The 20,895-nt window shown below is 37.6% G+C and overlaps 2 protein-coding genes across 3 annotated transcripts in view; one reads left to right on the top strand and one right to left on the bottom strand.

The window, feature by feature from the left end:
- The first annotated feature begins 330 nt into the window (after positions 1-330).
- On the top strand, positions 331-9,739 carry gtpbp10 (GTP-binding protein 10 (putative)). Its single transcript, XM_082150562.1, has 10 exons — positions 331-520; positions 1,515-1,708; positions 2,648-2,739; positions 2,943-3,087; positions 3,374-3,447; positions 4,477-4,529; positions 7,315-7,422; positions 7,507-7,584; positions 8,302-8,425; positions 8,839-9,739. The coding sequence occupies exons 1-10, from the start codon at positions 488-490 to the stop codon at positions 9,078-9,080; spliced, it is 1,143 nt and encodes a 380-aa protein (XP_082006688.1). The 5' UTR covers positions 331-487; the 3' UTR covers positions 9,081-9,739.
- Positions 9,740-10,908: 1,169 nt separating this feature from the next.
- The window catches only part of LOC309484328 (meprin A subunit beta-like), a 31,109-nt gene continuing 21,122 nt past the window's right edge, over positions 10,909-20,895 (bottom strand). Inside the window, exons 13-15 of one of the 2 annotated variants that reach the window (XM_082150552.1) lie at positions 15,625-15,733; positions 15,236-15,295; positions 13,939-14,586 (exon numbers count right to left, since the gene is read on the bottom strand). In XM_082150552.1, coding sequence (XP_082006678.1) covers positions 14,496-14,586; positions 15,236-15,295; positions 15,625-15,733 — 260 coding nt within the window. In that variant the 3' untranslated portion in view covers positions 13,939-14,495. Of the gene's footprint in view, positions 11,013-13,938; positions 14,587-15,235; positions 15,296-15,624; positions 15,734-20,895 lie in introns of those variants that run through there. The other variant, XM_082150553.1, reaches the window with a different exon arrangement.

Genomic DNA, 20,895 nt, shown 5'->3' with positions numbered 1-20,895 from the left:
CTGAGAAACCATGAGAAAAAGGTGAATAAGACTGAGAGTCAATGTTCAGAAATTATTAATTATTATTATTTTGTATGTTGTATGGCTGTTTTCCGGTGTGTTTGTTGTGAAACTCAAAATGTTTTTTATTTTTAATGATTAAAAAATGCCATTATTTTATATGAAAAAGTTAATAAATGTATTTTATTGAGAAAATATTTTAGTTTGTATTATGTAAACAAATATTATTGTGACAGTAACTGTTTTGTTTAAAAAAAAAAAAAAATGTATATATAGTTTAGTTCTGACTGGGTGAGGCGGAAACATGTACAGCACTTGCAACCAATCACGGCACACATCGCCATGTTTCCGGAAGCACACACGTGTTTGGTCCCAGTCTATGGTTTGGTCTTTTACTTCAACAATGCAGAATAAGGAACGTTGGAACTAAAAACATAAATTTGTGTGCCAGTTCAGGGCAATATTTGACTTGAGGAGTTGTTTCGGGATGGTCTGGACAAGCAGAGCTTGCTTCCGCAAGGTTAGTAACGTTGGCAAATTTATAGAATGACATTTAGGGAAGTCATAGGTGGCCCGACCTTCACATGTTCAGTTTCTGTGTCATTAACAGATCGTGTAACAAATTACTATAAGATTAGCAGCTATTACTGTTACAAACATGATGCAACACACTTAACATGTTTAGCATATTGTCATATTGTGGTGAAATTAGTAGAAATCGAGCTGGCACACTGTTCCAATGAACATTATCCATAAATCTGATTTAAGAATTCCTTATTTTGTCTTTTTCAGAGTGGGCTATAGCCTATGGGACTATTTTCATAAATGAATGCGTTTTATTGGCTAATCTCACTATGGGGTTAGGGCTAGCTGCTGTGTGATGACGTGAATGAGTAGCCTGTTGGTAATTTTCCTGATTTGAACTGCTGTAATCTTGACGTTTGTCTATCCCAGAGGCCCAGAACAGACACACTTTAATTAAGGAAATTGAGTATGCTGCAAAGTGCGTAATGTTGACGAGGCGTTTGTGGTATCCTTTCGTCTTAAGCTCCTCCCTCGACTCTCGAGGATTGAGGTACCTAAGCAAGACGTATTTCCTGCTCACTCAGGTCTCACTTCAAAGGGACATCATTTTAGGGCTCTGTTCTTATGCAGTTGAATGTTCATTTAGGTTGGGTTTATGAGAAAACATTCTTAATAAACAAACAAACACTAACAGCATAAGACACGTATGTGAAATGTATGATTTATCTGAACCACAAACGCAAAACGTGACTTTAAATGGTTAGTTCACCAAAAAATTACATTTCTGTAATTAATTACTTACTCTCCTGTCATTCCAAACCTGTAAGACCTTTGTTCATCTTCGGAACACAAATTAATATATTTTTCATTGTACTATGTGTCAACACCAGAAAAATAAATATATTTATGCTTGAAAATTTCCATGTGTTCAAAAGTGAAATACAAATAGTTTTGTGAACTTAACTAATTCTGCATCTCTTTTATTTCAGTATGGCAACTTTGTGGATAATATACGGCTGTATGTGAGGGGTGGAAGCGGAGGAATGGGTTTGCCCCGTTTAGGGGGAAATGGGGGAAATGGTGGAGACGTGTGTGTGGTAGCCAAAAAAGGCACTACGTTGAAGCAAATCAAGGACAAACACCCTAACAAACGATTCACTGCAGGTGTTGGTTCAAACAGCAGGTGAGTCATTTTTTCTTAGAAAGAGTATAAGGGTGAGAGAAATGGAAATTGTCAGTAATTCCTCTGAAAGGCAATAGTAGGAATTTCTTATATATTATAGGCATAATATAATAGTATTTTTGTCTTTTCAATATATTATGTTTTTAATCTACAATAAGATATTTTAACTGATATATATATATATATATAAAAACACATAATATGTCATGTCATGTCACAGGGCCCTATTTTTGCAGTAACATATTCTGTGATCTCTCCTATTGATTGATTGTGTTGGAGTGAGAAATCTAAAACAGATGCATTTTAGGTGTTATTCTTTTGTCTGGTGAATTTGATGTAAGGAGGTCTTGTTCTGATATTGTGAAGGCTTACTAGCTCCATGCAGAGGATGCATTCACAATCTTTTAAATAGTTGCTATCAAATAGTCTATTGAATTTTCAAGACATTTAGCAGAATGTCCAAGCTTGTTTTTCCATATAACGAAACTGCGAACCCAAATGTCAAGCTCCATAAAAAGTCCATTAAAGTAGTGCAAAAATCTTTGCAAGTCTTTAAAAGTTTTGTGAGGAACACTTTGTCGTTATTCATTAAATATTTTTGCGTTCCACCTGTTGAGATTATGATAAATGCCAGACATTTTCATTGTTTGCATGCACCCAGAAAATCAGCACACTGAACATATCAGGAGGAGATGATTCTGTGGACAATTTCTCTGATTTGCATGTGTATCATTTCAGATTTAAATGTGCAGATGTATGTTTCATTTAAGAGAATGTGCACAAGTCAGTAAATAAACACTTATTTTTGGACTGCTTCTCACATAAAGCTGTTTATTGACTTTTAAAACCTGATTTTGAGAGCTGTTGAATCTGATTTGTATTGTGCTGATTTTGTAGTATAGAGAGTAGAGACTAAGTATTGTGTGGTGCGTTTGTCAGTATTTATGCTCTGAGAGGGGCGAAAGGAGAGGACACCCAGGTATTCGCACCTACTGGGATCAGTGTCACAACGGATGGGGGGAGAATACTAGGTAATTCCATTTACACCTGTCTAACATCTAGATCATCCAATGTTTTCCTTTCACATTCCTCAAATCACTTCACTTCTTTGTTTGATGTTTTTCTACACATTTTCTCTCAGATTTGAACTTTTATATCAAATGCCAATTTGTGTTGTTTGTTCCTTTTCACAGTGTACTCTGTGTCATTGAACATTTTATTCTTTTCACTTTAGGGGAGTTGAACTGTGAAGGAGACAGACTTTTGGTGGCTAGAGGTGGTCATGGTGGCTCTCTTCACTCTGGGTTCTTACCCAGTAAAGGTCAAACCAGACATATTCGGCTGGACCTTAAACTCATTGCAGATCTTGGACTTGTAGGGTGAGATAATCTCTACACAGAATGTGGACTGGGGTGGGAAGTATTGCTGTCAAAAGTAAAACACATAAAGAGCTAAACATGATGTAGGAAAAATGCACAAAAAATATAATGCATAATTAAACTATACTTGGTATGTAAAAACTTTATTGATTGTGATGTTTTGTCATAAAAAACTGCTATGTGTCATTCTTTGTGACCCTGCTTGTGTTATTGTTTATCTGTGTATTTCACTCACACACATCAAACATTTTTTTACAGGTTTGATAGGCTTGTATTATTTTGACAGGTTTCCCAATGCAGGCAAATCCTCCTTGCTGACTGCCTTGTCTCATGCTACACCAATGATTGCCAGCTATCCCTGTGAGTACTGAAAATCAGTTACAAATTAGTTAAACCAACTTAGTGAAAAGTTGAAATATCTATCCATCCATCCATCCATCCATCTATCCATCTATCCATCCATCGGTGTCCTGGCCAAATTCTATCCATTGGCCCTAGACAATCATGGCCTCCTCCTGGCCAAATTCTATCCATTGGCCCTAGACAATCATGGCCTCCTAATCATCCCCATCCACTGAATTGGCTCTATCACTCTCTCCTCTCCACCTATAGCTGATGTGTGGTGAGCGCACTGGCGCCGCTGTTCTGTGACTGCCGTCGCATCATCCAAGTGGATGCTGCACACTGGTGGTGGTTGAGGAGAGATCCCCTGATATGATAGTAAAGTGCGTTGGGTGTACAGTAGTACATATGAAAGCGCTATATAAAATGCCTCATTCATTCAATAACTTGGGACATTAAAGAGACCTTTTCGCTGACTCTGGAAAAACACGAAAAGAAAGATGCCCAGGGTCCCCAATCACCTGTGTGAACATGCCATAGTCCTGCTGCAGGGAGGCATGAGGACTGCAGATGTGAACAGAGCAATAAACTGTAATGTCCGATTGTCCGTAATGTTACACAGTGCAGGGAAACAGGACAGTTGATCATGTGCCAAAAGTGCCAAAACACATGTAACATTGTGTCCCCTCAGACGTGAGCTTGCAAGTGCCTTGGTGGAAGTGGAGTAACATCTCACAGCAAGAACTGACAAATTTGCTGCAGTCAATGAGGATGAGATGCACTATAGCTCTTAAAGCATCTGCTAGCCACACCAGATACTCACTGCTACTTTTGATATTGGCCTCCCTTTCAGGGACTCATTTCATTTCTGTTCATCAAATGTCTGTGAAATGTGTTCAGTTTATGTCTCAGTTGTTAAATATTTTTATTTTCTTACAAATATTTACACATAATAAGAAATTTGCATGGAAAAAAGCAGTTGAAAGTGGAAGAATGTTGCATATGATATATATGGCTGTTTTTACAATTATCCCCTTTTCCCCTCAGTTACAACTTTAAGACCTGAAATCGGAAAGATCATGTATGATGACCACAAGCAGGTAGGATGACATGCTCTTCAAAATGTGCTGAACTCATAACTATGGCGGCAAATCAATGACAAAATTAACGGAGCGCACAACTGATGCTGGTGCGCGCAGTAAATGACTTTTGCGAGAGGATAACAGATCTACATGCGAGGAAACGGGAACTCGCTAGCTCATTCATATGGCAAGCCAAGTGGTTCAGAATTACGCTATAGATTAATCGCGTTTACAGCCAAACGCCGTCAAATACGGCATTTTAAACCGCATTTGACGGCGCAAAATACGCCGTTGTAATTACAAACGCTGTAAAAAACGCGCGAAATACGTCAATGACGCCGTATTCGACGGCGTTTTATTAGTGTACATGGAAAGCGCCGCTTCTTACGCCGTTCATCTCGCCATATGACGCCGGAAAAAACGCCGTTTTGGTTGCACAGAGCGCACGTTATTTTACGGCGTTTTGCTTATAGTATAATGAGACACGCCCACTGATTTCCATAGCCAGTAAGTTTGAACTGTTCTCTCCCAATCAATGATGAACTGAGTCAGACCAGATGAATTCAGCAGGGATCATTTGTAGTAATCCAATTCTTATGCTCCTAAGGAGTTATTAATTTTATGGATTAAAATAATCCAAGCTAAATAATAAACTGAAATTAAAGAAAATATTAAAGAACATTCAAATCAATAAAGAAAATTTTATAGGATTTTCACATTTTAAAAGGGGGGAGAAAAGATCTTGAAGCAAAACCAGTTGAGAAACACTGTATCAGTATTATCGATAGAGTATACAGTTATGGATTTTATCCTGTTTTTTTTCTCTGTTCACAGAAGCGCTACAGGTGAATACGATGATGAATCCCCCTATTCTGTTGCTGCTATTTTACACGCAGGCTAAAACTAAACCCCTGGAAAAAATTTTTTGGGTATTTTTTAATGGGTCACAGTCACAGACACTTGTTCATTCTAATTTAATTTAATTTTAATTTAACATAATCTTGTCGGTTAATGAATGGAGAATGATCGCGTCGGTTGAAGGTCGCAGGGGAAAAAACCCCCCAAAATGAATCCAGTTTGTTGATAAAAGAAAACATTTCTAATTTCCGTTTAGTTTAAGTTTTTCAACTAATAGTTATATTTTCCTTTATTTCAGGTTTATTTCAATTAGCATAATTTTTTTTAATAGTTTTAGTTTTACTTAACTAACCCTGCATGGGCAAAACATCGACAGACCTGTCAATTCTCCAACTCTTTCAAGCCACGAATATTTACAAATATTCACGAATTATTTAATGCCGGACTGGGACACAATATTAGGCCAATCACACTCATCCAGGCCAATTAACCTACAGCTATTGTTGCAAGCATAATTTGCATTTATTTTAAGAATAATGACTCAAATGTGGGAAAGAAATAACAATGTTATTTTTATTTATTTATTGTCCTTTGCTGAGTTTGCTCCCTTATGTTTTATCTTTTAAATGACGGAAATTATTTCAAAATTCGGATTTAAAAAACGGCTTTGTACTCAGACTGAACTTCGATCTATACCCACAAACGGTTGACTTTTTTCCCCCCCAAGTCGTTTATTTCACTATGAACTGGACGATCGAAAGGGCAAAATATTTTAATCTTCATTTTACAAAAATATATTGGATATAACAAAATGTAATAATGTTATTTAATGAATATATAATTAATGTAATATGAATAAAACAAGAATTTAAGTAAAACACTACTATCGGAACACTATTTAATTCTGGAAGGAGAAGCTTATAGACCTACCAACAAACCTGCCACATTTTTTAGAAATGGCAAAAAATACATTCGTCTTATATTTTTCAAATATTTAAAACACACGAATTCATAGGGCATTCTATCGGTTATATCGATATTTTGTGTTATTCAGCACTTAGATGGAAATGTGCTGAGTTAAGCCAATACGACCTGGATTCTTTTCCTTGTTTAATAACTCCTTAGGAGCATAAGAATTGGATTAAATGATCCGTGCTGAATTCGTCTGGTCTGACTCAGTTCATCATTGATTGGGAGAGAACAGTTCAAACTTACTGGCAATGGAAATCAGTGGGCGTGTCTCATTATACTATAAGCAAAACGCCGTAAAATAACACGCGCTCTGTGCAACCAAAACGGCTAATACACTAATAAAACGCTGTCGAATATGGCGTCATTGACGTATTCCGCGCGTTTTTTACGGCGTTTGTAATTACAACGGCGTATTTTGCGCCGTCAAATGTGGTTTAAAATGCCGTATTTGACGGCGTTTGGCTGTAAACGTGATTAATCTATTGCGTAATTCTGAACCACTTGGCTTGCCATATAGATCTGTTAGCCTCTCGCGAAAGTCATTTACTGTGCGCGCCAGCATCAGTTGTGCGCTCCGTTAATTTTGTCATTGATTTTCCGCCATACATAACATTCACTCATCTCAGCAAGATGCTATCATGTCATAATGTAGTTACAACAGTGACATGCCTGTTGAGAAGACCACATTGTGTGAAGAGTCTTTGTTTTTAATTTAAGGATATAACTAAATTAGATTTATTCTGCATACTGATGATTGACAAGCTTGGTTTTGACCTTCTCCCATAAAGAGAATTAAACCAAAATTACAATATACAGTTAAACCAAGATTTAAACCAAAAATTACAATATACAGTTACATTTTTAATAAACAGATCTTTAGCAAATGATTTTTTATATTGCATGTTGTGTCTTATAATTCACACTTCTTCAGACTGATGTTAGAATGAGTTACAGAAGTTATTTTTCTCTGAAGGTTTCAGTGGCAGACTTACCAGGACTCATTGAAGGTGCTCACGTAAATAAAGGCATGGGACACAAGTTTCTCAAGCATGTGGAAAGAACCAAGCAGCTTATGTTTGTGGTAATGCGTTCAGTCTGTTATGTTGTGAACTTAATGTTAAGTACTGGGAGAGTTGTACAGTAATCTCATGTTCTGATGTTTCAGGTCGATATCTGTGGGTTTCAGCTAGGTAGTAACACCCCGTTTAGGTCTGCATTTGAAACTGTACTGCTTTTAACCAAGGTAAATATATATACTACCGTTCCTAAGTTTGGGGGTTAAGATAAAAAAAATATATATATATTTTATCCGGCAAGAATGCATTGAATTGATCAAAAGCAATAAAGACATTTATAAAATTACAAAAGATTGCTATTTCAAATAAATGCTTTTCTTTTGAACTTTCTTTTCATGAAAGAATCATAAATAAATAGGCAGCACAACTGTTTTCAACATTGAAAATAATATTCTTTAAGCAAATAAGCAAATAATAGCTACTGAAAATTTAGCTTTGCCATTACAGAAATAAATTACATTATCTAATATATTAAAATAGAAAACAGTTATTTTAAATTGTAACATTTCACAATATTACTTTTACTGTATTTTTTCAGTCAATTGTTTTTTTTATAAAATAAATGTAGCTTTAGTGAGCATAAGAGACATCTTTCAAAAACATTAAATAACTCATACCAACCCCAAACCTTTAAAAAGTAGTACACACACACACACACACACACACACACACACACACACACACACACACACACACACACACACACACACACACACACACACACACACACACACACACACACACACACACACACACACACACACACACACATATAACCCATGTCACATGTGAACTAATTAAAACACTACTGCTTTTCTCAATGAAATGCTACTGTATAAACGATTTTGTTGCATAACTTGCTCTTGATCTTTTTTGTTGATCAGGAGCTGGAGTTATATAAGGAGGAACTGTTAGACAAGCCAGCCATCCTGGTCATAAATAAGATGGACCTCCCTGAGGCTCAGGGCCGGCTCAGAGAGCTGGAAGCTCACTTGGAGAACCTGGAAGGTAGGTATTATTGGAAACAAACAAGCTATTTAGGGACTATATCATGAATATTAGTCACAGATGTGTATATTAGTTTAGAATTAGCCTTTGTTTTGTGTTATTTTAGGTATATAACGGGTGCGTCAGAAATATCATGACACATGCTTTTATCAATAAGGTGGTTGCATTGTTTTTGATGCAATTGTTTTAAAAGCACTCTTGAGAAGGACCATTCTTTACACAAGTTTGTACTGCAATTTTTCTGTAAAGATGGTGATTTGTACTTGACCATTTTGGCAGTCTTAAGTTTCACAAGTACATTTTGCTGAAATGCAGGAAATGCAGGCCTAATGTGATTGTTCGACTGCACTGACCTTTACATTCTGCATTTTTCCTTGATTGATAACTTTAGAGTGATGCTCTGCTTTCCCTAGAATCAAGCCACATCTTTCCTGAGGACGTCACCCCTAAAACACTAATGCGTTTTATGCACATCGTCCCAGTCTCTGCCACGACTGGCCTTGGACTGCCCTTGCTCAAGTCCCTCATTCGTCAATCACTTGAGGAGCAGGATGACATAGAAACTGAGGGTCAGCGCAGTGAGAAGCTACTCAAGTTGAGAAGGGAGATTCCCACTTCATCCATACCCAGCTGGGGGTTTCCTCAACCAACCTGAGGTCACATATTCAGGTTTAGGTATGCCAGTCCATAAACAATCCTCGGGGATACTGTTGAACATTTGCTGACCTGTGAAATATTGAATGTGTGGCTAAAAGGAACACAAATTGCATGTTTTTCATTTAACAAATCAGTCTAGGTTGTATAGACTAGTATATGTGCCTTTATATGTCTTTACATTTCAATGTAACTGTGCATTCATGTAGTGTTTAAAGTTGGTTTTAGCTAGTCTGATCAGGGGTTTTGGGAAATTGTCAGTTGAACAGGCTGGGAGACCTTTTTCCCCCCCAACAAGGTAGTAAGACACTAAAAAGGCATAATCATCTAAATTTGATTTAAGTCTATTGACAGTGACTGCCCGGAGTTTTACTTATCACCAAGTTCGTGTCACTGTTTTTCAAGGTCTTGCATTTTGCGGAAAAATGTATGACAGAATCTGAGCTCTACTGCCATCTGCTGAGATTTCATGCTGTTTTTTGTGATGTAGGTATCTCATGCCTTCATTGATTTGTTTCATACTAGATTATACTGTACCAGATATAGTGAGAGTGAGAGTGAAAGGAAGGATGAACTGTGACGCAAAAAAAAGTCACATGTTGACCAAATCCAAGTGTGAATTAAAGTTTGGTCAAGATGTCAATAAAGCAGAGAAACCGATTTGACCGAAGTTGTTTTTTTTGTAAGTCAGCAAGCTGAAATTCTGGAACCATAAGTTCAAAGGGATTTTAACATTTCATAGAACTGTTACAATAAATATATATAATTCCTTGTTATTATTTCTATGGTAACGGTTGTGGCGTGGCATTATTAAACCAATCACCACTTGACCGAGCACTTAAGCCAAAGTTAGTGCAAATGTTTTCTTTCTGAGTTCTCAAGTGGTTTTTATTGTTATGCTGTTTATCAGAAAACCTTCCTCGTGATATTTTGCATCATATCTAACATACTGTGTATGTCCTCTTGTACACCTGCAGACAAGTAGCAGCTCCACCATATGCCACTAGATGGAACTAAAATCTTGCAGGTGGTTTCAGTTGCAGGCCAAACCAGGGTGCATAGGCTCCTTTTCATGATAGAGGCCCTGTCCCAAATGGCACCCTAAACACTTGCGGTCTTCCCACGAGTGCACTTTTGTGACGTAACGCCGCTTTGACTTTTGGGAAGTAGTCTGCTGCGGCGCTCACAAAAGTGCGTATCGAGGGAGCATATCGACCACAAAAGGGGCGCCTGCGAGTACCCTTCTGAGACCTATAATGACTAATTGGACACCCAACGGTCTCATGGACTTAACGGACACGCGGACGCGTCAGCCATTGTAAGTCCACAAGACCGAAAGTGCATATGAAGTGTGCCATTTGGGACAGGGCCAAACTCAGACAGTGGGCGGTTTCGGAGTTTGCAGAGTTTTCATCTGTCAAATTTGAATGCATATTCACATATATATTATATTCACTCTCAAACACACTTTTTAGTCATATTTATTAAACTGATTACTTGCAAAACTGTTTCGTGATTTATATTAAAAAGAACATTCCAAGGTTAGATTAGTATTTTACAGACCATAGTATCCATGCAGTTATTAATAACATTGAAAAGACTTTTGCCTTAACCTCCACAGAGAATGTGTGAATCTAACATTATTAAAGAGTTTGACAATAAATTGCTTATTTATAAATTGTTATAATTAACTCTAAGAATAACATTGATTGTAAATGAATGAATATAAACTTAAAATGTTCAGCTCTTTTCATTAACAATACACATTTAGCTATCATATCCCAGAAAGCTGAAGATAGATGGAGTTCTTTGACATTGAACTCATGTAGTCAGACATAGGGAAGTGATAAGCGTGATTTCTTATGATTAACTCACTAGCAAAAGAAAGCAAAGCACCAAGATGATCAGAGAGGAAGCAGTCTTGGCACAATCACTAAAAGAAGAACAGTAAAAAATCAACATTATTAATGCAATAGAACCAATCAGTTCTTTTTTCACATTTAAAAAAAAATCAGGATAAAGTATAAAAACTATAATGGAGTCAGATTAATTATATTAAATTCAGAAAAATAACTGATTATGCACGTCATCCTTCAACTGCTTTTTGTTACTACTATTCATTCAAAATACCAGTGTAAGCTTCCAGCCTTACAGATGTTACTATATTCATTCAGTATACGTGTTCTCTCCTACATTATTTATCTAAAATGTTAAATACTTGCTAAAACTATTTTATGGGATTAATATCCTGCCATGATTCAAAACTGAGAATAAAGTTCTGAAAGGTTGAAACTAAGTGTTCGAAAACTCAAAATCGTACAAAAAAAAAGTTTTGCAAGATCGATAATCTCGATAGCTGTAATAGTAAAAACGTAGTAAAAGTATTCGAGAAATTTCCACATGTATTCTAGCTATTTTATATGCAAACTTGTCAGCCAATCACAGCAGTGGCCGTTAACACTGAAGTCTCACAGCAGACACACTCCGTCAAACAGAGTGTTCAAATCAGAGGCTAAAATCAGGGTAGGAAAAATACCTTTTATTTCTAAATTATGACCATTTTTGATGTAAAAATCATACTAACATTATAAGGGCACCACTGGAAACATTATAAAATAATCTAGTTCATAATCCCTTTATTTATATCTAGAATATCATTGTGTTTCTCATTTATGTCTCAGATTTACAACGAGAGTGAACCCAAATTGGATTTTGTTTTGTTTTTTTGTCTCCAATACTGGAGTGGCTGCAGTTTCAAGGCCACAGTCCTAGGACCACATTTCTAGGACCCTATAGCGAACTGGATGACCAAGGACAGAGAACCAAGAACCTTAACCTCTTAGCCACCTAGGCTAGCTGAAGCACAAGACAGAAAGTAGGATTTGGATGGAACAGCAATTATAGTAATGTCATTTTGAGACATAATGGTTGGATGAGGATGCAAAGCATCTCTTATTTGAGTGCAAAAGCTGCATGGACAGGAGTGTTTCAAAATACTAAAAATAATAATTACATACCCCAAAGGTCACTTGATATTATACGTTTGTTATGTGTTTATGCACTCAACTGTCATGCCCTAGAGGGGTCGGCAACCCAAAATGTTTAAAGAGCCATATTGTACCAAAAAAAAAAAAAAAAAAATCTGTCTGGAGCCGCAAAAAATGAAAGCCTTATATAAGCCTTATAATGAAGGCAACACATGCTGTAAGTGTCTATATTAGCTTTATTAGCCCCCTAGTATCAAAATGATAAGTAGCCTAGGCTACAAATACATAATGAGCATTCATGATTAAATGTTTATTTTCCCTGCAGCGCATCCTGGAGAGAATGACGCACCACGTGACTACTCTACGATGGTGCTTTAAGTTTAACTTCCATTATAATTTTGATGTATTACGTTTTATTTATTTGTGTATTATTTTTACAACGTTGAAAAACTTTAACCCTTTCACACGTAAGTTTAAAATATTCTGGCTGACCCCCCCAGCGTGAGTTTTTCAAGGCGACCGTTATTTAGAATGTGTCACTTTATGGTTTCCAAGGTGACGCGTCATTGCGTGTCACGTGACACACCGCAGCAACAACAGAGCTGAATGAATGATGATCTGCTTTTATGTCATTTTTCCTTTTTATTCAAAATATTCACACATTTGTTAGATATGGCATGAAATATCTGATATTCCGATTGTCAAATATATGCAAGTGGAAGTGTTTTGTTGTTTAAACACCTTTATAACGATCGCGTTAGTTGAGCTGTATGCGCTGCCATCTTAGTTTGTGCCGCAGACGCAGTTCAGAGAATCGGATCTGTTGGATTTACAACACGTGAATTCATCCACTTCTCCCGAAATACATCAAAGTAAGTGGCTGGTGAACTGGGAGAAGAATAGAGTAAACTTTAAAGTTACTTACACAATGTATATCTGATATGAATAAAACGTGTCTAATTATAATGGAAAGGATTATTGCCTCTTCCTTTAACATGCAGTGTGTATTTTACAAACTCTAAATGTATTGTTTTTTTAGTACTTATATGTCTGAAACCTAAAATAAACATTATGTGGTTGAAAACACTGAAAAGTTGTGATATATGACAGCTCTGAGCGCGCCTGTCTCTGGCTCAGCGCCAGCCAACGCGCGAAAGCACATTTGAATTTAGCAGTTGATCACGTCATGCACTGACTGTTCTGATCACACCGATGCGATAGTACGTGCGAAAGGGTTAAGAATGTTTGTCATGTTTTTCCTCCTACAGAAATTATATTAAAACAAAAAATATTTTTTCCATTTTCATATTTTTTAAAAAGCTCCAGGGAGCCACTAGGGCGGCGCTTAAGTGGCTCCCTGGAGCTTTTTAAAAAATATGAAAATGCGGCTCTAGAGCCACATGCTGGTTGCCGACCCCCGCCCTAGACCTATATATTGGCATTGAATGAGTGAACAAGTGAGTGATTTTGAACATAACACTTTTTTGACACAAGCACTATTGTGCTGTAACTTCAAGTGGCATGTGCCACCTGCAAATGCCTTAAAATTAATCTGAATAGGCCACAACTTCCAGTGGCACGTGCCTCTCAAAACCAGGTTTGTCACCGGCGATGCCACAACTTCCAACGGCATGTGCCAGAGGCACCAATAAATAAGTACCATACCACCAAATGTTAAAACCCGATTAATCTTTGATTTAATTCTCACCAGATATCCATAAGGAAACATGGAAAACTTAGATTTGAGTAGGCTTAATAAGGTTATTCTTCAATATTCTTGTTTTTTTGTAACGTATTACAACAGGAGTTGTTTTGTCACTAGATAAGTAGATGTCACCAGAATGTTTCAATAATTTGGCATTAAGGAAAGACTCAGATATTGCAAAATTTTAATCAAAACTTTAAAGAGAGTGTGAAACATGAAAGAGATATTCACTTGTAATCATTGGATTTAGAGTTAAGATTAACATGTTGATTGCTTTATCACAGGCAAGTGAATATAGATATAATCTGTGTAAAAAGCTTGATTAAATGCACATTTATTGGTTTCAAGCACAGGAACTTGTTCTTTTCATCTTAGCATGGGTTTCCTCTGGGTGCTCAGGTTTTCTCCACAAGACATCTAGCATTCGTGAATGGGTGACAATAAATTGTCCATAGGCATGGTTGAAAGAGTGAATGTGTGTGTTAGCCCTGTGATGGACTGGCCATCAATCCAGGGTGTTTCCCTGCTTATAACCTGAGATGCTGGGATGAGCTTTAAAGGGATAGGCCATGCAATCCTGAAAAGGACAAGTGCCTTGGAAAATGGATGGATGGATTTAATGGAATCATACTCAGAAGGCTGAAGATAGATGCAGTGTTTTGACAATGACTACAACTCTTGTGTAGTCCGACACTGGGTAGTGATTAATAGTGGCTTCTCATGTTTAATTCACCAGCAAAATGAAGCAAAACACCAAGAGGATCATAGAAGAAACAGTCTTGGCACTGGAGTTGCAAAATATGTCCAGACATTCACTAAAAGAGGAGAGAAATACAGATGTGATGATAAATACGATAAATTGAAAACACTGTCTGCCTACACAATAGCCCCTCAATGGAAAATATTCATTTCATCACATATATTTTTGGAGTGTTCATGCAACTGTTTCATTTTACTAAATGTATCATTATAAAATGGTTCTGGGTTCAAAGCAGTGTGCTGAAATCTACAATATACTGCAGCAACAACTATGATGCAAAACACTTATTCACTATATCACCATTAGTAGCAGATTATTTTATTATTTTTTATTTATTAGTTATGTTATTTTTAGGGACTTTGGCTGGATTAAGAATAACATACTAGCATACCAATCACTATAAAGATATTGCAGAAATAGTGAGAGTAGTGTGGTAGTATGCTATTTTGAATTCAGCATATGTCTAGCAGAAAAATGCAACCATAAAATTGCTTATTAAAATATTTTTGTAAAAATAAGTTTTAACATGTGGTCTCTCTTTATCTTGTGAATGTATGCTACTGTGCATCACTCCTCACAACTCTTTATTCATGATGACTTGCAAGAATTGCAGTCAAACTAAAGCAGATATTGATAATGTAGTTTTTTCAACATTTTCCATCCACATAAAAAATCTGACCATACATTAAGAGGTTGTGGCTTACCGCACAGTAGGTTTTGGTATAGTTGTTGTTGAACTTGTCTGATGAGGTGTGGGAAGAGCTCTAGAAGGGAATATACTGTTAATGTATCCAATTTCCTTCAGAAAAGTGTTTCAAACAATGATCATTCAAAATTACAAACCTCCGACCTTCTATTCAAGCAACAATTTCCTAATTACAACATTAATGATATCGCATTACTTTGTTTCTGTTCTGTTACCCTAAGGGGGTTATCGCTACTCTCCCTGCGCTTATCCTTGCTAGGCTGCATGGATGCGCAGGGAGTTCTTGCCCAGAACAGAACTAGGCTATACCATCAATCCAAACTATGCTAATTCTTAATCATCTTGACGATAGTGGTCCTGACAAATAACAGTTAAACGGTTATTCACCTTGTAGCACATGGTCCCTGCTGGGCACTTGCATCAGGAGAAATGTTGAAGTTCTTCACTGTCACTTTAGAGCAGGGTAGAGAGTCATTATGAAGGAGCCCTGAGATATCTATGAAAAAGTATCCAGGATTAGTACAACATTTAGTAGGTGAGACGAGAAGATACACGTTATTCTTGTGTTCACAAGAACAAGATAAGACGATATTTTAATGCTATTTGAAATATATGACATGTTTTAACTAATCTAGAGCTGTCACAAACTATTATTTTAGTAATCGAGTAATCAGTCGATTGTTTTGATTGAGGAATTGGATAATATTTTTGTGGTAATAAAAATAGAGCCAAGTGAACAATAGCATTTAAAATTATTTAAAATAGGCTACATAATAAAGGCAATGATAATTGGTTCAAATAAAGTATCAAAAGCAAGGAATCATATGGTTTTATTGAACACCACTGTTAAAATACATAATGTAATATAGTACAGACAATAATCAATTTCGATACATTACGCATTATAACAAATGCCTGCAGAGGGCGCCAACAGCCTGGTGATTGTTGTTGTTACAACTTACAGTAACTTGTTACTTTTTAATATTTGGCCACTTCTTTAAGATAGTTAGAATTGTTACGACATGTGTACATCCAAACTCAGAGCGAAGGTTTAAACTTTTTATTGAAATCGCGATGAACAACAAATCATTCCGAAACCCGCAGCTAATTAAAAAAAAAATTGAATCGCAGCCTTTGTGATTTCACAAATGGTTTTAATGTCATGCAGTGGCTTGCAGCCTTAGAAAACGGTCTAATAATGTGGTCTATTGATTCTCGTCTGTGGAATGTGCCACTTTAGTTATTTTGCTGGTTAAACAACATGGGTAAATTGCAATTGAGGATTTTTAAGTCGAGTACTCGAATTCAATCGAGGAATCATGACAGTCCTATCTTGTAACGAATGTCACTTCAGTTATTTCTGAGTATGAGACAGAACAACATCAAGTAGAAGAGATTTTGCCACAAACTCAACCAAAGTCACTTGAAGGCTAGCCTACAACCCATAATGCCTGTAACGCTGTGGTACGCAGGGGAGGAGACAAGAGGCCATTTCTTTAAATAGATGTCAATGGAGGAGAGGCTTTACTACACTGAATAAACCGCTTTTTGAGGAAATGGCTTATCATTTCACGAGTTCACACGTACATGAAATCAGATGTAGTAATTTATGCGTATTTGGCGTGCTGTCCAGGAGAGGGCTACCCTGGTAAACCAGAGTTCTCGCGAGAGCACAAGTTGAATTTGCTCAGCGAGTTACTCTGGTGTCGAGCAATGGAGCTCATTAAATATGCCCCTCGATCTGAGCTGCACCAATCATATCGGGTTATCTGATATAGGCGGGCCAGAGGCGAGCTAAACAGATGACGACAGTGCTGTGACGTCGAAGTCATCAGTAAACATTGCAAGATGCCTATGGATGAACACCAGTTGTTTGAAACGGCTTTGGCCGCTACAATGAACGAGTTAGACTTGGCTTTTTCCCAAAAGAGGAACAGAAGACGGCGCTCGAATCGTTCCTTTGCAAGAAGGGTGTTTTTGCTGTTTTGCCGACCGGAAGAGTCTAAGCTCCGCTGGTAGCTAAGCGTATGGGGTTTATTGTTGTGGTTGGTCGTAGTGTTATCCAATTGCGTGCTGTGAGATTTTCAAATGCATGCTTGGTGCCGCCCCTCGAGCTGGCCGATTTTCATTGACCGACACCAGACCATTAATCTTTTAGATTTAGGTCTGGATTTCCAGGCTAGGAGAGGGCCCCCCGAGCTCGAAATTTGGCCCGAACCCAGAGTACTCCCCCTTTTACTGGGATAGAAACCAGCCAAGAGATGGGGTGGTGGAGGGATGCTGTGAAACTGTCATAGTACAGAGGCGAGGGAAGGCTATATTTATACCGGCTTCCTCTTGTGCTGATTGGTTGATTGAACGTGCTCTTCCCGAACTTTGTTACATGAAACTTCATTTTATGAATCGACAGCCCAGCGGCTAATCTTGAACATGTTTGCTCTTAAACACTTAGTTTTGGATTGACCTGTTTTTAGAGTTTACATAATAAAAAAACAAACATTTTTTTATAAGAGTCACGGACAAATGCGAGACAGGTATGTTTCATTTTATGGTTCTACTCTTTTATTTATATGGTATCCACAAACAGTAGGCTTGTTCGACTTTATGAATCGCTGAGCTGCGGCTGACTTGAAGCAGTGCATGCCGGTTTGAAATTTTGTCTGACTTGAGACGGCGCCGACGCCATGGTGACGTATGGTATCAAAGTACCTCAAGAGCAATTCGAGAGTAGACAGAGAACCCCGTAACAGCTTTTGTTGCAAAAAAAAAAAACTTGAACTTAACCCCTGAGATGTACAATATGCTTTATATTTGCAGATTACCTTCATGGAGCAACTTAATTTGAATTTAACTGATGAATTGCGAGTGGTCATTTGTGGAGCAATACAGTTAGAATTCTACCCAACTCACTTGATCAGTTTCTCATTTACAAACAGCCTAAAAGGAGCAACAGCATTCAAATTTAACTTACGAGTTGTGCTTGACAGATTATTTTATTCGCGGACTACCTTCATGGAACACCTGCAATCTAACTTGACTCCTGAGTTGCGCATGGACACATTTTAATTACAGACTGCCTTTATGGAGCAACGTGAAATTTTTTGTGCTCTGTTGTGGTTCCTTCATCATAGTTAAGTTATACCCTGCCATATGGTTGCACTTTTGCCTAAGTTACAGGATTTATTTTAGCATTTATTTTAGCATTTCTTTGTCACCTCAAATTTAGAGCGGTAAGCTTCAAAACCTTTAATATGTTCTTGTTATTGTTATGGTTTCTATTATTATTAAAGTTACTCTTTCCTGCTGTAGTTTTTTCTTTTTTCCTTCAATGCAAATGACTGCAAGCGTCAACTCTCGCCGATCGGTTACACCCAGCCGCAGTCGTCGAACGCACTTATCATGTAACCTACCACCAGCATCAGTTGTTGCATCACCGCCATTCATGGCATAGTAAAGTGTCCATAGTATGCACACTTCAGAATCTTGCCGGAAGAAGTAGGTCATATGGGTTACTTTTTGCCTACTATTTTAGGAGTACTGTGAATTCGGACATATGTCTTTTGTTACCGTAGCCCACCTCTGACTCAGCTCCTTCATGCTGATATCACGAGACAGCTTTCACCTCGACAAGAAATATCAGGTGCTTTTGACTTCGGGTGCGGCTGGATGTAACTGATCGGTGAGATCTGCCGCTTGCAGTCAGGAAGAAGCTGAAAACGGAGACGTGAAGTCGGACACTTTCTGCTTCCCATAGTGACGCTTGTGCTGTGTTTGCATACTTTCACAGCTGAAGTGAAATAAATGCAATATTTGTCAAATACATATATTTCAGAGACATTTTCATTCAATACATTATGTGCTGCTTAATACACTCTAAACAAAAATGGTGCTAAATAGCACTAAAAGTGGTTCATTGGCTTGTAATCATAGGGGAACCACTTTAAGTGCCATATAGCACCTACCTTTGTCAAATGGTGCTATGTAGAACCATAAGAGGTGCCATATAGCACCTTAACCACCCCAAAGAACCGCTAAAGAACCGCTGAAGAACCAAACTGGGCTTAACAGGTTCTTTAAATGGTAGTGGTGCTATATAGCACCTTAACCACCGCAAAGAACCCCTGAAGAACCATTTTTTTTTAGTGTGTACAGCGTTTGTTTGTACAAGAATAAGTTCACCATAAGCCTACTCTATTTAAATACCAATGAAGTCGGGTCTACGTTTTTTATCAGTTTTATTTTGATGAACATGACACAATATAACATTGCGGCGACATTAAAATAGCTTTTACTGTTATAAAAACAGATTTGTGAGCTTTAGTGGAACTGAAGGTCAGAATAAACACGAAACACACGTGACCGTTGTCATGCCGTGAATCTGGCCAATCGTGGAAAAGCTGTGTCGTCATCAGAGTTTGTGCAGCCACTCTTGAGAAGCTGCGCTGGCTAAGTCAGCTGTCTGCTCTCAAATCGCTCTCACGGTATGCCAGCAATGTTTCAAGTCGGAAAACATTTCTAACTGGCATACACTGCTTCAAGTCAACCGCCAATTGGTCTGCGCAACACTGCATGAAGTCAAACAAGCCTATCGTTACATTTTAATATCGTGAGATCTCAGCACACAAGATCTGGTCACACCCCTAACATTTCTCAGCCGCCCATTTGAATTATTGCCATCATAGCCTCACACAGAACTTGTTCGCAAAATAAATGGAAAAGAAGGCAGGAGTCTAAAACAAGAAGTTGAATTTCTTTAAGTTGACACAGTGTGGCATTATTGCGCAAGATGTGGAAAAAGCAGTGAGACGCAGCGGTCACAGACATTTGTCTAGCTAGCACATGTTGTTCTAAGTGCAGAGGTGGACAGTAACAAAGTAAATTTAGGCCTACTTGAGTACTGTACTTAAGTACACTTTTTGAGTATCTGTACTTGTTACTTTAATTTCACTACATTTGAAAGACAAATATCATACTTTTTACTCCACTACATTTCTGTCAAGGTCCTTGAGGAAAAAAGTTATGTTAGTTAGGGCATGATTTTTTTCGTCTCTAAAACGTGATTGGATTTTTGTGGGTGACAGACAGCCTATCAGTAATCACTATTGTAGGGTCACGTGTCTTGATGTTCGGCGATTAGTACGATTTCTCTCTCTACTAGTGATCTGTGAAAGACAGTATCGTTGTCACAACTAAGGGTTTGAAAGTTTTGTTTTCATGGCAAAATAAGTAGCCTATTTCTGTTTTACTCTTTGTTAAAGCAGTATTGCTGTTGGGCAGTTATACAGCTATGGTTGTGTAGCTGTTTTTTTTTCTGATCAGTTTGTATTTACAAACCACTTGATTGTGCATGAATGGATAGATGTGTACTACTTTTGTGGGGGTGGTAGGAGTGTTGAAAGAAATGAAGATGATTATGGCTGTTTTTTTGTCAATTCAGTTGTTTAATTGCTATAGGTTTTGTAACATTCTAAAAGCTCTCAATTCCTCAGATACTTCAAACTGCTCAGTGTATTCATAGATGCCACCTACGTCACTACAAATAGAACGCCGACATATTTACGACCGACTCGCCCGGTATGGCCCAAGGGGGCAGGGTTTCATATTATTTTGAAGTTTCCCCGGGCGCCGCCATTGGCTAGCGGACCATCACCTGCTGTT

This window comes from Leuciscus leuciscus (genome assembly GCF_965113295.1).
Source record: "Leuciscus leuciscus genome assembly, chromosome: 20".
Classification (NCBI taxonomy): domain Eukaryota; kingdom Metazoa; phylum Chordata; class Actinopteri; order Cypriniformes; family Leuciscidae; genus Leuciscus; species Leuciscus leuciscus.
The sequence above is the reverse complement of the archived record's forward strand: the minus strand, read 5'-3'. Positions and strand labels throughout refer to the sequence as shown.

Excerpts from the sequence above, each read along its gene's own strand:
- gtpbp10 (XM_082150562.1), top strand. The coding sequence starts at position 488 with ATGGTCTGGACAAGCAGAGCTTGCTTCCGCAAG. Across the intron at positions 1,709-2,647 it reads GGTGTTGGTTCAAACAGCAG|TATTTATGCTCTGAGAGGGG; the intron begins GTGAGTCATTTT and ends TGCGTTTGTCAG. Across the intron at positions 3,088-3,373 it reads GCAGATCTTGGACTTGTAGG|GTTTCCCAATGCAGGCAAAT; the intron begins GTGAGATAATCT and ends TTATTTTGACAG.